This window comes from Leptodactylus fuscus, chromosome 1, assembly GCF_031893055.1.
Source record: "Leptodactylus fuscus isolate aLepFus1 chromosome 1, aLepFus1.hap2, whole genome shotgun sequence".
NCBI classification, from domain to species: domain Eukaryota; kingdom Metazoa; phylum Chordata; class Amphibia; order Anura; family Leptodactylidae; genus Leptodactylus; species Leptodactylus fuscus.
In genome coordinates, this window is record NC_134265.1 from 135,983,186 (window position 1) to 136,001,314 (window position 18,129).

Here is an 18,129-nt window from a genome sequence, read left to right on the forward strand (position 1 = left end):
ACTATAAAAAAAATAGTCGGTAATGTGATTTTATATGCAGCATGAACTGCTCCAAATCCTTTGTTATTGTGATACCAGAACTATTCAGCTTTTATATGATAGCAGAACCGTTATTCTAGGTGGCATAAAACTGGAGACACAGCCACTTGAAGAGACCATCACCTTTTCGATAAAAGCTTCAGCTCTGCAAATGTTTATGGACTTACAAATGTTATAAACTTTGCTTAGTAACAGCTCAGTTAGAGGGTTGTTAAGGAGAATGTTACAGCCTGTTTTATATTAAAAAGGAAGTTAGATAAGAGGAGAATTGATACATATTGTACCAGTTAGTCACCGTGCCTGCTGTACAAGTTTTAATATTGCGTATGTAAACCCCTTTATAATCTACAGCACCATGAAATTAATACGGTTTCAAAAAGATAGTTATTATAGATAATAATATAAAAGAAGATGGTGAAAAAGCTTACCTAAGAGAAATATACATTAAACAATCAAGAAATCAATATAGAGCTAAACAATATACAACACTTTTATATAATAATAAAAAAAAAAAAAAAAACATGCAGTACCCAGACTAGATTTGGCTTCTTTCTTCCATCTGGCGTTTTCCAAGTGACCATTATTGGTTTTTCATCAATAAAGAGTATTAAATCACTGTCTGCCTAAAACACAGAGAGGACAAAGACTTTCACTGAACCATGCTAAACCTTGGCAAAAAAAATAGAGTAGCGCTATTGTATTCTATGAAAAGGATCTTCAAAATCAATTGTAGACGGATCTTAAGTAATGGTTATTGCTTCCCTTCAAAAGTCAGTGCACATGGAGTTTTTTGGCGCTGATTTTGACGCTGAATCCACCTCAAAATCAGCCTCCAAAAAAGCCTCCCAAAAGAGTACTTATAGAGAACTCTATTGGGAAGCTTTTTTTTGGAGGCTGATTTTGAGGCGGATTCAGCGTCAAAATCAGCGCCAAAAAACTCCATGTGCACTGACCCTAACTCAGGTATAAAAATATATATTTCATAGACAGACATAATATGAAGTCAGATAAACTCTTTTGTCCAGTTCTGCACCTTAAAACAAAAGAGAATCTGAGTGGAGCCTTTACAAAAGAAAACAAATTTTATATCACTTCTTATCTCACTACCTATAACATTTGGAATTATATGTACTTGTCTATGACAACCAGCCACTGTGCTGCCATTTCATATCAAATATTCATGGATATCTTGATATACAAATGTGGGATTACTGAAAATAAAAATTTTAAGAACAGAGCTCAGATACATTTCATTTCGGTACCCGATTGTCGATCTAGGATTTACAACAGCAACATTTTTTTTCCCTTTTATTCACTAAATAGTTAGTACGGGAAAATGCTGGAAGAATGGCAATGGGGAAGGACTAATTTTCAGTTCTGGTTCTTTGCAGTGGCCACTTTAAGAGTTTTTGCAGGCTGATTTTGAGGTTGATTCCCAGTTTTTGCCAGCTTTCAGCTGGGTATAATAAAAAGTATTTTTTTTCTGCACCCACAGCACAAATGAAACACCTGGACTTCCAGCAGTCATAACTCTCTAACACCAGTAATGATGAACCGCAGGAACTTCAGAGGTTTCGTCCATAATATGTGAGCAATAAAGCGGCCATGTAACGCCCATTTTAAACTGGCCCTAGTTATTAAATTAGTTAGGTATAGAGATTATAATTACTCATTACAACACCTGCACCTGTAAATACATATATGTGTGGTATGTATGAACTCCTCACATCTTTCAGTTTTTTGGAAAGTACATATAGTTTGCAGAAAGGGATTTTGCTTGAGCACTTTAGTGGCAATTGAATTATTATGCAATTTTTGCTTGTAATCTATGTTTTCTGCAAAGTTGCTTTAAAAGGTGGTTGTATATATGAAATATTAAGTTGTTATATATATGATATGCTGTGTAATCTCAAAACAGTTAGATTTTGGTATCACAGTCACAATTTGCTATGTGCAATATAGATTGGTGATATTGAGCATTGTAGCCTAAAGTTAAACGGGACTCTCCACCATACTTGGAGAATGTAATTGGTCATTCTAGCAGTCGCTGGAATAAGGTGAGAGGAGGAGTGTGGAGTCTACAGGAGCCTGAAGTATGAACAGGGCGCCCAGGTTTGATCCCAGGGCTACCCACTGGTGCAGTCCACCTTGTTATAAATAGAGAAGAGTTGAGAAAGTCTCTGTCTTCTTTTGCCGACGCATCTCTGCTGCGTCATCAGCCGGCAGAGCCGACTGCGCATGTCAGTTTCGCCATTTTCCTGTGGCCGAATGAACGCTTGTGTAAGAGGCCACAGGAAAATGGCGGAACAGACACGTGCAGTTGGTTCTACCGGCTGATGACACGGTGGAGAGGTGTCGGTAGAATAAGACAGAGGCGTCACTGGAGCATCTTCGGTGGGCACAGGGAAGCTAAGTACAGAGTAAATGGTTTGAATCCATCTGTCAGTACTTCAGTTTTCAGATCAATTATCAGACTTAGTAGATTTCTAACATTCTGTTTTCACTGTTTTGGTATGGGTTATTTTAGGATAACACGACAACATAAAAAGGTGAAAGTGTGAAGATTTTCCAAATGTTATTCTAGGTAAGAGCACCATTTCTACAGCTGTCCTTCAGGACAAACTCTATGGTCTCAATCTGCTGTCAATCTCCAATGGTTCTGTGGTAGCCCTATAACAGTTCTGTACAAAACAGAGCCATGATAAGACTTGTCCTATCACCCAGGTCCATGGTTATAGCAACGCAGTGTAAACAACGGAAGGAATAAATTCATATAACAGGAGAACAAAGCAGAATTTCTAAAGCAGTATATTTAGAAAAAGGCTTCAATTTAGATAAGCTACAGATAGGATCCTTGAGATGGGACAACCCCTTTAAATCACTAGATTTTGTTTTCCTGAATTAGATGACATATAATGCTTCTGTCAGCCATTTAAAAAGGGGATGGAGTAGGAATTTGACTGTGGAAAAACAGATGAGTTGGAGTTAGGCCTAGAGACTCTACAGTCTTAATTTCATCCTTTTTTGGTTGAATTGGGGGTCTATGGATCTGTTTAAAGTATGCCCCACGAAACGTACAAAAAAGATGCAGAAGCATCCAGAGACTCAAAATAGTCTGATACTTCCTGACCTGTAAAGATCACTTCTGATCAGTCATCTCCATGATAAGACTCTGTGCAAGAGTTAGTTTGAAACCAGATGAATATACCACTAACCAACTAATATTAACTTATACATTCACTATTATCTGTGGTATTGATAAAGATAGCATTTACCATTATATTTACTTCTGTACACTTACTAAAACAGGTTGTGAAAAAGTTACTGATATCCAGGATCCAGCCACATCAACAAAGATACAACGGATAGAAAGAGGGAGATCCGCTGAAACATAAACAGGCAAAAATCATCTTTAAAGAGAATGTATAACAAGAAAAAAGACCTACTGTTAAATTAAAGTTTTTATGTTTTAATTTATTTCTTTATTTTTATTAGAGTTGGTCAATTCACCATATGTACAGAAGCCTCATATTGCACAGAATCGTAAAATTGATTTAATTTACATAAGCCCTGCGCCCTCTTCTCTCCCATACCAACGTCATGCCATTGATCTTTGTGAGGTTAGAAACTCAGGAGCTATTTGAGCCTGTTTAGCAGCATATGTGTAATATTATTATTTTATAACAGTCACAATAGGTGACTGTTATATTTGACCTCTTCCCCCCTCCCTGCACGATGACTTCTACCATAAAAGTCAATGAAAATTCCCAGTCCACTGATTTCCATGTGATTGCTGTTAAGTATATCATTGCTGTTAACAATAATTCAAGATGGCTTCCCCTTGTAACCATGTATATAATAAGAAATTTAAAATATTCACTATATAAAACCAACCAGGAAAAAAAAACACATTTCTCTGGTTCTGATTTGTAAAAACAAGATAGGAGATACATTTCTTTAAAAAATATCATAGAAATACATAAAAATAAAACATTAGATTAGGTCTGGTGTAACAAATACTGTATATGAGATAAATATACAAATGACAGATCTACTTATGAGAACTTTCCACTAATAATCTCAGAGACTGAAATTACTGTTCAGCAGATACAGACTGTAGTCCACTTAAAGAGGACCTTTCATGGTTTGGGGCACAGGCAGTTCTATATACTGCTGGAAAGCCAACAGTGCGCTGAATTCAGCGCACTGTCGGCTTTCCCGATCTGTGCCCCGAGTAAAGAGCTATTGGTACTGGTACCGTAGCGCTTTACAGTCAGAAGGGCGTTCCTGACACTAGATAGTGAAAAGTTAAACATTTTTGCTTACATAAGTAGTTAAAAATTCTGCAGAGTTTTAAAGAGATTTTCTAACTTTCTTAGTGGTGACAGTCTGTTGTCTTGATCGGTTGCCAATGGATACGACCACTAATCTAGAAACATTCTATGGTCTGAGACTTGTCAGGAACATTTTCTGACCTTAGAAAGTTCCTGCATTCATGGTCGTATCTACTGGCATCTGATCCAGACAATAACTTGTGACCACAAGATATTTAGAAAAAATCTTTAAAACTCTGCAAAATGTTTTATTACATATACGTATTTACAAAAATGTTAAACTTTTAATTATCTACAAATGTAAAAATGGTTATGCACATGGGAATACCCCTTTAAAGTCTATCCTCCGCCAATAAAAAGAAAAAGAAAAACGCTGGTGCATAAGTGACATAATCGGTTAGTCACTGTATCACTGCAGACGGAGACTGTGTCAAGAGAGCGAAGACTTTTTAAAGGAAGTTGCTCACCTCTTCCAAGAAGCCACCGGTGATAAAACCATGCGCTCTGGTCATTTGGGTCTGTGAAGAATGCATTCTGTACAAGTTCCAGTTCTAGTAGAGAAATACAACCCTAATAAATGATTACAGTGTACATAACAGAAATATTAGAGACCACTGAAATAAACAAGCTATAACTATATCCAATAGTATGATCATTAGATCACTATGACTGTCAAGTTCATATTTTCATACAAGGGCTGTGGAGTCAGAGTTGTAGCGTTGGATCAAAAGGCATCAATGCCTTTATTTGGGTTTTGTTCATCTCATCTCAATCCATTGCTTTTCTCCTAAATTAGAGGAGCTTTCTCCGCTTTTGTCAGACTGCGTTCTGTCCATTACTGCAATGGAGTAGGGTGAAATATCTGTAACATAGCAGCAGCACTGAACTCATTTTTTCTGTAATCGTGACTTGCTAAAATCATCAGGCATGATTTTGCTTCATTATCGTCACTCATTTCTGGATAGTTGTCTGGTCTAAGCCAGCTGGCACGATTCTCTCATTTCTAATCACATTGGCCACAATTGATTGGTCATACTATCTCTGCTTCTAAGGAATATTGCTTTACTGAACGAGCCAGTCAGATTTAGAAAAAAAAGGATTTGGTGGTTTGGCTTACATGTTCACAGCCCTGAGATTAATACACAGAAACATAGAAATTGTCCATCCCTCATTGTGTTCTCAGCAATGGATATATTTAGACATATTCTGAATTTCCTCTTTAAAGAACTTCTCCCATTAACAACATTTATCTCCAGTATCCACAGGATAGGAAATATGTGTCTGATCACTGGTGGCCAACCATTGTGACTCAATCATGAAAATGGGGGTCCTAAAGTCCATCCCTGCTATGGTCAGTCATGCACTACTATTCTACCCGCTCAGTGGACTCCTGTTCTTTGAGGGTTTCACTTCTGGGATCTAATGCTTGTCCCCTGTCTATTGAATAGACAGGGGACAAGCATCTAGGGATACGTGCTGTTAGTGGTAAAACCATAAAAGATTCCAGTATTAAATATGACCCAAATCTTAGCTTGTCTCATGTAAGTGTTATATACCAACCCGATAGCAATACTTTTTCAGTTGCTCGACCTAGACGTTGTGGGTCTGGATGAATCTGGGGAAGAAGCTTGCTCCGATAATGCCAAGATGAGTAATTGGAGAAATTTTTGGTGATAAGGCTGCTAGTAAATTCAAGCTCATCAGAGTTTGGAACATTAGATGACTTAGTAATAAATCTTCTATAATCCCAGCAATGAACTGTGGTACAATTATAAAAACAGAGAGAATTACAATTACAAGTAATTACAAAAGAATTACAAGTAACGTCACAGTATACAAGACTGGCCTCTTGTCAAGAGTTACTTACAATTCCTTTCATCAATCTCCAGAAATCGATTACAAAGTGTCAGTTCCCTTGTCCAGTCTGGTTCTGGCATGTGCTGCATGATCCAACAACGATGATACCATGTGCCATAGGATTTGGGGTTGACGCGTAAACAACTCTCTAGAAATGAGAGTTCTGACACATACAGTGGCCGCATCTCTTCATCTGACCTCAAGTACCAAAAAAAAAGTATACATACCATTTATGTATAGTCTAAACTGATCTTCAGAACCACTGATTTAGACTGATGTATAGTCTAAATCGGTGACGCTAAAGCTTGTCAAACGAAGTAGCACCCCAAAGTAGCAATCACTTAAAGAGGACCTTTCACCATCTGGGGCAAATGCGGTTTAATACACCACTAGAAAGCCAACAGTGGCCATCGGCTTTCATGTTCTGTGCCCCGTTAAAGAGCTATTGGTGCTGGGAACCGTAGCTCTTCACTGTCAGAAGGGTGTTTCTGACTGTCAGTCAGGAATGCCCTTCCTCACAGCAGCGTCTATTGCACTGTACTGTGCGAGTGGTGAGGAACTGCTCAGCATCATCGCTGGACGGTAAGCAACACCCCCTCTGACAGTACAGAGCTATAGGCAGGGGACACAGAATGGGAAAGCCGATAGTGCGTTGAATTCAGCGCACTGTCGGCTTTCTAGCGGTGTATTAATCCACATGTGCCCCAGATGGTGAAAGGTCCTTTTTTAAAAAGGTTAATACACAAGGCTTTGTTTTCATATTTCGTTAATTATTTAATGGTCCCCTCAGTGCCTCCTTAGTGTCCCCCACATGTAATTTAATAGACTCCACATGTAAAATAATCCCCACAGTGCCATAATTAACCTTATACAGTATAATGCAGCATAGCGGCCCCTTCATACAGTATACTGTTCCATAATGGCTCCTCCATACACTAGACTATCCCATAGTGGCCTCCATGCAGTATAATGTCCAATAGTGGATCCTCCCTGCAGTATAACGTTGTATAGGGGCCCAAACAGAGTGTAATGTCCCATAGTGGACCCTTTATGCAGTATAATGTCCTATAGAGGCCCCGACACAGCATAATGTCCCCATACAGCGCAATGTTCCATAGTAGTCCCTCCTTGTAGTATAACGTCCCCGAGCGGCCCCTACGTTAATAAAATCCCACATACTTAAGGATATTCTTACAATATCGGTTTTGGCAGAACCCACATTTTTTTCTGGGGATTGTTACACACAAACTACAATTACACTCTAAGGGTCTCTTCAGATCCTCAGAGAATAATTAGTGGAGGCCCAAGGAAGGTGAATAAACATAAAAATAGTGTTATTCAGTGTTGTGGTTCGTGAGTGACAAACCCCACAAACTTCCATTAGGGGCAAGGGGGACTCTCACAGTGGTGTGTATCCCCAGGGATAGTTGGACGTACTCCCAGGGGTATGCGTACTGCACCTTGAGAACCACTGGTCTAAATCAACAAGATAGAACCGTAAAATACATTATTTTTTAAGTTGTAGCTTTAGTTGTATATTTTTCCCTGAAGGATATGTGTATCTATGTAGCTAATCTTTATATGGACATTTGTAAATATTCTTTATTAAAAATATCCTTCTGTATTGTGTATCCTGATAATGTGCATACTTATGGGTATCCATGGTTTTATTCTACAAACAAAGCCTGTTAGTAGTGCGATCCTGAAATCATGTGTACACCCCATCCATCTGTCCCCCACCCCCACACCAGATGGAAATTCATAATAACATTACACTCTTTAAAAATATGTTCAAAATCTTAATCATACGGATAGGATTATCACCTGTCAGCTCCAAGAGCAAGAAAAACTTCTCGTCTTAAGTTCCATAATGAAGCAAAATCTGGATTTAAAGCCAATATCTGAGCTGTTATTTCCAGTGCTTCTTTGTCCAATTGTCCGGCTTTTCGCTGCAGGAAAAAAACAAATAAACCGTGACTGCAAAGAAAGTACCTGCTATGGAAAAAGGTGACTAAAAAAGCAAACAAAAAATATCACCAATTTATGATGATGTCACATTGATCTCTCATATGGAAATACAAGAAAGGTAAAATAAGAGAACTGTTAAGAAATCACAGACATTCATAGAATTCCATGTGGTTGAAAATCTATGACCTAAGGTTACAGGAAACATCCCTATGCCAAAACGGGGATTTCAGGACAAGACAACTTACAAAAAATATAGTATCTAATCAATATTCTCCACAGATACAGCCATATTTGATGTTTACTATGCCAATGGAAAAAAAACTTAAAATAAACAGGTATAGAAAACATGCCAGACTAAGAGTATGTTCACACAATTTGATGCCAATCAAGACCAAATTCCACCCTGAATCTGCCTCCCATTGCATTCAATAGGAGGCTGAGATTAAAGGGAGTCTATCAGCAAGAAATAGTGTGATAAGATAAAGTACACACATTACACTGCTGTCCTTTGAAGCACTTTAAAAACGTGTTCATTGTATCTCTGCAAGGCTCCATGATTCTGAAAAAACAACTGTTAAAGCTATACAAATTAGCTGTAATGGGCTTCAGGGGCATATAATTTACTATGGGCTTCGGGGATGCCTTTACGACACGCCCCTAAAGCTCATGTACAGGCCATGTAGTCCCGCCCTCTGTATGGGTTCGGGCTTCAGGGAGGCATTGGCGACCTACTGCACATGGGTGTGACACCACACTACACCCCGATGCAGCACTTCTGGATGTAAAGCCCATTACAGCTAATTTGCATAGTTGTTTTTTCAGAAACACGAAGCCTTGAACAGATACAAGAAACACATATTTTAAAAGTGCATACAAAGGCCAACAAGGTAATGTTTGTTCTTTACCACACTATTTCTTGCTGACCGACTCCTTTTAACCGCTTAGAGACACAGCCCAAAAGTGCGTTAAGGACCAGACCTCTTTTTTCAAATCTGACATGTCACTTGAAATGGCAATAACTTTGAGAAGCTTTGAGTTACACAAGCGATTTTGAGATTGTATTTTCATAACACATTATACTTCATGTTAGTGGTAAACACTAATCAATATTTTTGCATTTATTTATAAAAAAAAAAAATAGGAATTTTGATGGAAATTTGGAAAAAATTGCAATTTTCAAAATGTGAAATTCTCTGCTTTTCAGGCAGATAGTCATATCACCCAAATACATGAATAAATATTATCTACCATATCTCTGATTTATATTGGCATCATCTTTTGATTGTCTTTTAATTTATTTAGGACATTAAAAGGCTTACAAGTCTTAGGGACTAGAGATGAGCGAACAGTGTTCTATCGAACTCATGTTCGATCGGATATTAGGCTGTTCGGCATGTTCGAATCGAATCGAACACCGCGTGGTAAAGTGCGCCATTACTCGATTCCCCTCCCACCTTCCCTGGCGCCTTTTTTGCTCCAATAACAGCGCAGGGTAGGTGGGACAGGAACTACGACACCGGTGACGTTGAAAAAAGTAGGCAAAACCCATTGGCTGCCGAAAACATGTGACCTCTAATTTAAAAGAACAGCGCCGCCCAGCTTCGCGTCATTCTGAGCTTGCAATTCACCGGGGACGGAGGTTTCCGTCCAGTTAGCTAGGGGTTAGATTCTGGGTAGGCAGGGACAGGCTAGATAGGAAGGAGAAGACAACCAACAGCTCTTATAAGAGCTAAATTCCAGGGAGAAGCTTGTCAGTGTAACGTGGCACTAACGGGCTCAATCGCCGCAACCCAGCTTTCCCAGGATCCTGAATGGAATACACTGTCAGTGTATTCCCGTATACCCGATATATACCCCGATACCCGTTCCAACGGTGTGCCCCCCCACCTTCACCCCAGAAATACCCTGCAAGTCCCCTAGCAATAGAATTGGGGCTATATACACCCACAATTTTTACTACTGGTATACAGTGCCATTGTCTGACTGGGAATTCAAAGAATATATTGGGAATACAAATACCCTCATTTCTTGCTACTGCCATATAGTGCCAGTTTCTGACTGGTAATTCAAAGAATATATTGTGGTTACGTGCACCCACAATTTTTACTACTGGTATACAGTGCCATTGTCTGACCGGGAATTCAAAGAATATATTGGGAATACAAATACCCTCATTTCTTGCTACTGCCATATAGTGCCAGTTTCTGACTGGTAATTCAAAGAATATATTGTGGTTACGTGCACCCACAATTTTTACTACTGGTATACAGTGCCATTGTCTGACTGGGAATTCAAAGAATATATTGGGAATACAAATACCCTCATTTCTTGCTACTGCCATATAGTGCCAGTTTCTGACTGGTAATTCAAAGAATATATTGTGGTTACGTGCACCCACAATTTTTACTACTGGTATACAGTGCCATTGTCTGACTGGGAATTCAAAGAATATATTGGGAATACAAATACCCTCATTTCTTGCTACTGCCATATAGTGCCAGTTTCTGACTGGTAATTCAAAGAATATATTGGGGTTACGTGCACCCACAATTTTTACTACTGGTATACAGTGCCATTGTCTGACTGGGAATTCAAAGAATATATTGGGAATACAAATACCCTCATTTCTTGCTACTGCCATATAGTGCCAGTGTCTGACTGGGAATTCAAAGAATATATTGGGGTTACGTGCACCCACAATTTTTACTACTGGTATACAGTGCCATTGTCTGACTGGGAATTCAAAGAATATATTGGGGTTATAAATACCCTCATTTCTTGCTACTGCCATATAGTGCCAGTTTCTGACTGGTAATTCAAAGAATATATTGTGGTTACGTGCACCCACAATTTTTACTACTGGTATACAGTGCCATTGTCTGACTGGGAATTCAAAGAATATATTGGGGTTACAAATACCCTCATTTCTTGCTACTGCCATATAGTGCCAGTGTCTGACTGGGAATTCAAAGAATATATTGGGGTTACGTGCACCCACAATTTTTACTACTGGTATACAGTGCCATTGTCTGACTGGGAATTCAAAGAATATATTGGGAATACAAATACCCTCATTTCTTGCTACTGCCATATAGTGCCAGTGTCTGACTGGGAATTCAAAGAATATATTGGGGTTACGTGCACCCACAATTTTTACTACTGGTATACAGTGCCATTGTCTGACTGGGAATTCAAAGAATATATTGGGGTTATAAATACCCTCATTTCTTGCTACTGCCATATAGTGCCAGTTTCTGACTGGTAATTCAAAGAATATATTGTGGTTACGTGCACCCACAATTTTTACTACTGGTATACAGTGCCATTGTCTGACTGGGAATTCAAAGAATATATTGGGGTTATAAATACCCTCATTTCTTGCTACTGCCATATAGTGCCAGTTTCTGACTGGTAATTCAAAGAATATATTGTGGTTACGTGCACCCACAATTTTTACTACTGGTATACAGTGCCATTGTCTGACTGGGAATTCAAAGAATATATTGGGGTTATAAATACCCTCATTTCTTGCTACTGCCATATAGTGCCAGTTTCTGACTGGGAATTCAAAGAATATATTGGGGTTACGTGCACCCACAATTTTTACTACTGGTATACAGTGCCATTGTCTGACTGGGAATTCAAAGAATATATTGGGGTTATAAATACCCTCATTTCTTGCTACTGCCATATAGTGCCAGTGTCTGACTGGGAATTCAAAGAATATATTGGGGTTACGTGCACCCACAATTTTTACTACTGGTATACAGTGCCAATTTCTAACTAGGAATTCAAAATGCGCAAGGCTCCCGGAAAGGGACGTGGACGAGGCCGTGGGCGAGGTCGGGGGAATGGTTCTGGGGAGCAAGGTAGCAGTGAAGCCACAGGGCGTCCCGTGCCTACTCCTGTGGGGCAGCAAGCATTGCGCCACTCCACAGTGCCAGGGTTGCTTGCCACATTAACTAAACTGCAGGGTACAAACCTTAGTAGGCCCGAGAACCAGGAACAGGTCTTGCAATGGCTGTCAGAGAACGCTTACAGCACATTGTCCAGCAGCCAGTCAGACTCTGCCTCCTCTCCTCCTATTACCCAACAGTCTTGTCTTCCTTCCTCCCAAAATTCCGAAGCTTTACAGAACAATAACCCAAACTGTCCCTGCTCCCCAGAGCTGTTCTCCGCTCCTTTCATTGTCCCTCAACCTGCCTCTCCACGTCACGATTCCACGAACCTAACAGAGGAGCATCTGTATCCAGATGCTCAAACACTAGAGTCTCCTCCATCTCCGTTCGATTTGGTGGTGGATGACCAGCAACCCACCCTCATCGACGATGATGTGACGCAGTTGCCGTCAGGGCATCCAGTTGACCGGCGCATTGTGCGGGAGGAGGAGATGAGACAGGAGTTGGAAGAGGAAGTGGTGGATGATGAGGACACTGACCCGACCTGGACAGGGGGGATGTCAAGCGGGGAAAGTAGTGTGGATGTTGAGGCAGGTGCAGCACCAAAAAGGGTAGCTAGAGGCAGAGGCAGAGGTCAGCAGCTTAGGCGAAGCCAGGCCACACCCGGAATCTCCCAAGATGTTCCAGTTCGTACCCAGCCCCGAAAAACTCCCACCTCGAGGGCACGTTTCTCGAAGGTGTGGAGTTTTTTCAAGGAATGCGCCGAGGACAGATATAGTGTTGTCTGCACAATTTGCCTCTCGAAATTGATTAGGGGCTCTGAGAAGAGCAACCTGTCCACCACTTCAATGCGCCGTCATTTGGAATCCAAGCACTGGAATCAGTGGCAGGCAGCAACGGCAGGACAAAGGCCGCCTGCCGTTCACGCCACTGCCACTGCCTCTGCCTCTGCTGACTGTGCTGGCGATGCACTCCAGAGGACGAGCCAGGACACCACTTCATCTGCCTCCGCCACTTTGTTGACTTCTACCTCATCCTCCCCTGGTCCTGTCTTATCTCCTTCTCCTGCACCATCAAAGGCACCATCAGGCGTTTCTTTACAACAACCCACCATCTCTCAGACATTGGAGCGGCGGCAGAAATACACTGCTAACCACCCACACGCGCAAGCCTTGAACGCCAACATCGCTAAACTGCTGGCCCAGGAGATGTTGGCGTTCCGGCTTGTTGAAACTCCCGCCTTCCTGGACCTGATGGCAACTGCGGCACCTCGCTATGCCGTCCCTAGCCGTCACTACTTCTCCCGGTGTGCCGTCCCCGCCTTGCACCAGCACGTGTCACTCAACATCAGGCGGGCCCTTAGTTCCGCGCTTTGCACAAAGGTCCACTTGACCACCGACGCGTGGACAAGTGCATGCGGACAGGGACGCTACATTTCACTGACGGCACACTGGGTGAATGTAGTTGAGGCTGGGACTGCTTCCCAAACTGGCCCGGTGTACCTCGTCTCCCCGCCTAACATTCCTGGCAGGGACACGAGAAGAACACCCCCCTCCTCCTCCTCCTCTACCGCCTCCTCCTCCGCCACCGCCTCCTCCTCCGCCACCGCCTCCTCCTCCGCTGTTAGATTGACCCCAGCTACGAGTTGGAAACGTTGCAGCACTGGCGTTGGTAGACGTCAGCAGGCTGTGCTGAAGCTGATCAGCTTGGGGGACAGACAGCACACTGCCTCCGAGGTGAGGGATGCCCTCCTCGATGAGACGGCAATATGGTTTGAGCCGCTGCACCTGGGCCCAGGCATGGTCGTTTGTGATAACGGCCGGAACCTGGTAGCAGCTCTGGAGCTTGCCGGACTCCAACATGTTCCATGCCTGGCCCACGTCTTCAACCTAGTGGTGCAACGTTTCCTAAAGAGCTACCCCAATGTTCCAGAGCTACTGGTGAAAGTGCGGCGCATGTGCGCCCACTTTCGCAAGTCGACAGTAGCCGCTGCTAGCTTAAAATCTCTCCAGCAACGCCTGCATGTGCCACAACACCGGCTTTTGTGCGACGTCCCCACACGCTGGAACTCAACGTTTCAGATGTTGAATAGAGTGGTTGAGCAGCAGAGACCTTTGATGGAATACCAGCTACAAAACCCTAGGGTGCCACAAAGTCAGCTGCCTCAGTTTCACATCCATGAGTGGCCATGGATGAGAGACCTTTGTGACATCCTACGGGTCTTTGAGGAGTCCACAAGGAGGGTGAGCTCTGAGGATGCGATGGTGAGCCTTACAATCCCGCTCTTGTGTGTTCTGAGAGAATCCCTGATTGACATCAGGGATAACTCAGATCACACAGAGGAGTTAGGGATAGCATCCGATCCGTCACAGCTGGAGAGTAGGTCCACACATCTGTCCGCTTCACTGCGTTTAATGGAGGAGGAGGAGGAGGAGGAGGAGGAAGAAGAGTTGTCCGATGATGTGATGGTGATACAGGAGGCTTCCGGGCAACTTCGAATCGTCCCATTGTTGCAGCGCGGATGGGTAGACATGGAGGATGAGGAGGAAATGGAGATTGAACTTTCCGGTGGGGCCAGAGGAGTCATGCCAACTAACACTGTGGCAGACATGGCTGAGTTCATGTTGGGGTGCTTTACAACCGACAAGCGTATTGTCAAAATCATGGAGGACAACCAGTACTGGATCTTTGCTATCCTTGACCCCCGGTATAAAAACAACATCTCGTCTTTTATTCCGGTAGAGGGGAGGGCCAATCGCATCAATGCTTGCCACAGGCAATTGGTGCAGAATATGATGGAGATGTTTCCAGCATGTGACGTTGGCGGCAGGGAGGGCAGTTCCTCCAGTAGGCAACCAAGTTCTCACCGGTCCACACAAACGAGGGGCACACTGTCTAAGGTCTGGGACACCTTGATGGCACCCCCTCGCCAAAGTGCCGCCACGGAGGGTCCTAGTGTCACCAGGCGTGAGAAGTATAGGCGCATGTTGCGGGAATACCTTTCCGACCACAGCCCTGTCCTCTCCGACCCCTCTGCGCCCTACACGTATTGGGTGTCGAAGTTGGACCTGTGGCTTGAACTTGCCCTATATGCCTTGGAGGTGCTGTCCTGTCCTGCCGCCAGCGTCCTATCTGAGAGGGTGTTCAGTGCAGCCGGTGGCATCATCACTGACAAGCGCACCCGTCTGTCAGCTGAGAGTGCCGACCGGCTCACTTTGATAAAAATGAACCACCACTGGGTAGAGCCGTCATTTTTGTGCCCACCTGTGTAAAGCACCCCAACATGAAACTCCATGTCTGTACTCAACCTCTCCAATTCCTCCGCATCCTCATACTCATCCACCATAAGCGTTGCACAATTCTGCTAATACTAGGCTCCCTCCACCCTGATTTCCACCAACTCTGCTGGTTAGAGGATCCCTCCACCATGAATTGGTCCAAACTGGGGTTTTTAGAGGCTCCCTCCACCATGAATTGGTCCAAACTGGGCTGTTTAGCGGCTCCCTCCACCATTAATTGGTCCAAACTGGGCTGGTTAGAGGCTCCCTCCACCATGAATTGGTCCAAACTGGGTTTTTTAGAGGCTCCCTCCACCATGAATTTGCCCAAACTGGGCTGTTTAGAGGCTCCCTCCACCATGAACTGGTCCAAACTGGGCTGGTTAGAGGCTCCCTCCACCATGAATTTCCCAAAACTTGGCTGTTTAGAGGCTCCCTCCACCATTAATTGGTCCAAACTGGGCTGGTTAGAGGCTCCCTCCACCATGAATTGGTCCAAACTGGGCTGTTTAGAGGCTCCCTCCACCATGAATTGGTCCAAACTGGGTTTTTTAGAGGCTCCCTCCACCATGAATTTGCCCACACTGGGCTGGTTAGAGGCTCCCTCCACCATGAATTGGTCCAAACTGGGTTTTTTAGAGGCTCCCTCCACCATGAATTTGCCCACACTGGGCTGGTTAGAGGCTCCCTCCACCATGAATTTCCCAAAACTTGGCTGTTTAGAGGCTCCCTCCACCATTAATTGGTCCAAACTGGGCTGGTTAGAGGCTCCCTCCACCATGAATTGGTCCAAACTTGGCTGTTTAGAGGCTCCCTCCACCATTAATTGGTCCAAACTGGGCTGGTTAGAGGCTCCCTCCACCATGAATTTGCCCAAACTGGGCTGTTTAGAGGCTCCCTCCACCATGAATTGGTCCAAACTGGGTTTTTTAGAGGCTCCCTCCACCATGAATTGGTCCAAACTGGGCTGTTTAGAGGCTCCCTCCACCATGAATTTGCCCAAACTGGGCTGGTTAGAGGCTCCCTCCACCATGAATTGGTCCAAACTGGGCTGGTTAGAGGCTCCCTCCACCATGAATTTGCCCAAACTGGGCTGTTTAGAGGCTCCCTCCACCATGAATTGGTCCAAACTGGGTTTTTTAGAGGCTCCCTCCACCATGAATTGGTCCAAACTGGGCTGTTTAGAGGCTCCCTCCACCATGAATTTGCCCAAACTGGGCTGGTTAGAGGCTCCCTCCACCATTAATTGGTCCAAACTGGGCTGGTTAGAGGCTCCCTCCACCATGAATTTGCCCAAACTGGGCTGTTTAGAGGCTCCCTCCACCATGAATTTGCCCAAACTGGGCTGGTTAGAGGCTCCCTCCACCATGAATTTGCCCACACTGGGCTGGTTAGAGGCTCCCTCCACCATGAATTGGTCCAAACTGGGTTTTTTAGAGGCTCCCTCCACCATGAATTTGCCCACACTGGGCTGGTTAGAGGCTCCCTCCACCATGAATTTCCCAAAACTTGGCTGTTTAGAGGCTCCCTCCACCATTAATTGGTCCAAACTGGGCTGGTTAGAGGCTCCCTCCACCATGAATTGGTCCAAACTTGGCTGTTTAGAGGCTCCCTCCACCATTAATTGGTCCAAACTGGGCTGGTTAGAGGCTCCCTCCACCATGAATTTGCCCAAACTGGGCTGTTTAGAGGCTCCCTCCACCATGAATTGGTCCAAACTGGGGTTTTTAGAGGCTCCCTCCACCATGAATTGGTCCAAACTTGGCTGTTTAGAGGCTCCCTCCACCATTAATTGGTCCAAACTGGGCTGGTTAGAGGCTCCCTCCACCATGAATTGGTCCAAACTGGGTTTTTTAGAGGCTCCCTCCACCATGAATTGGTCCAAACTGGGGTTTTTAGAGGCTCCCTCCACCATGAATTGGTCCAAACTGGGCTGTTTAGCGGCTCCCTCCACCATTAATTGGTCCAAACTGGGCTGGTTAGAGGCTCCCTCCACCATGAATGTGCCCAAACTGGGCTGTTTAGAGGCTCCCTCCACCATGAATTTGCCCAAACTGGGCTGGTTAGAGGCTCCCTCCACCATTAATTGGTCCAAACTGGGCTGGTTAGAGGCTCCCTCCACCATGAATTGGTCCAAACTTGGCTGTTTAGAGGCTCCCTCCACCATTAATTGGTCCAAACTGGGCTGGTTAGAGGCTCCCTCCACCATGAATTTGCCCAAACTGGGCTGTTTAGAGGCTCCCTCCACCATGAATTGGTCCAAACTGGGTTTTTTAGAGGCTCCCTCCACCATGAATTTGCCCACACTGGGCTGGTTAGAGGCTCCCTCCACCATGAATTGGTCCAAACTGGGGTTTTTAGAGGCTCCCTCCACCATGAATTTGCCCAAACTGGGGTGTTTAGAGGCTCCCTCCACCATGAATTTGCCCAAACTCTGCTGGTTAGAGGCTCAATCCACCCTGATTTTCAAAACAAATGTTGGTGCCAACCTCAACTTACTACAAGGGCCAAATTCACTGCTGGTGACAAGCTCTCCTCACTGCAAGTGCCAAATACACATGTTTCAAGGTGTTTTCCTACTGTCAGAGAGGTGGTATTGAGTGTGTAAAGTGTGTAGTTGTTAGGCAGTGATGTTGGGGTAATAGAGGGTCTTTGGTGTGTTAGATGCCCCCAGACATGCTTCCCCTGCTGTCCCAGTGTCATTCTAGAGGTGTTGGCATCATTTCCTGGGGTGTCATAGTGGACTTGGTGACC

At 43.8% G+C, this 18,129-nt stretch overlaps 1 protein-coding gene across 2 annotated transcripts in view; it reads right to left on the reverse strand.

The window, feature by feature from the left end:
* The window catches only part of RABGGTA (Rab geranylgeranyltransferase subunit alpha), a 65,875-nt gene that overhangs the window by 37,631 nt on the left and 10,115 nt on the right, over positions 1 to 18,129 (reverse strand). Inside the window, exons 4-9 of one of the 2 annotated variants that reach the window (XM_075276992.1) lie at positions 8,055 to 8,179; positions 6,241 to 6,428; positions 5,934 to 6,131; positions 4,841 to 4,924; positions 3,341 to 3,423; positions 570 to 662 (exon numbers count right to left, since the gene is read on the reverse strand). In XM_075276992.1, coding sequence (XP_075133093.1) covers positions 570 to 662; positions 3,341 to 3,423; positions 4,841 to 4,924; positions 5,934 to 6,131; positions 6,241 to 6,428; positions 8,055 to 8,179 — 771 coding nt within the window. Of the gene's footprint in view, positions 1 to 569; positions 663 to 3,336; positions 3,424 to 4,840; positions 4,925 to 5,933; positions 6,132 to 6,240; positions 6,429 to 8,054; positions 8,180 to 18,129 lie in introns of both variants that reach the window. The other variant, XM_075277002.1, reaches the window with a different exon arrangement.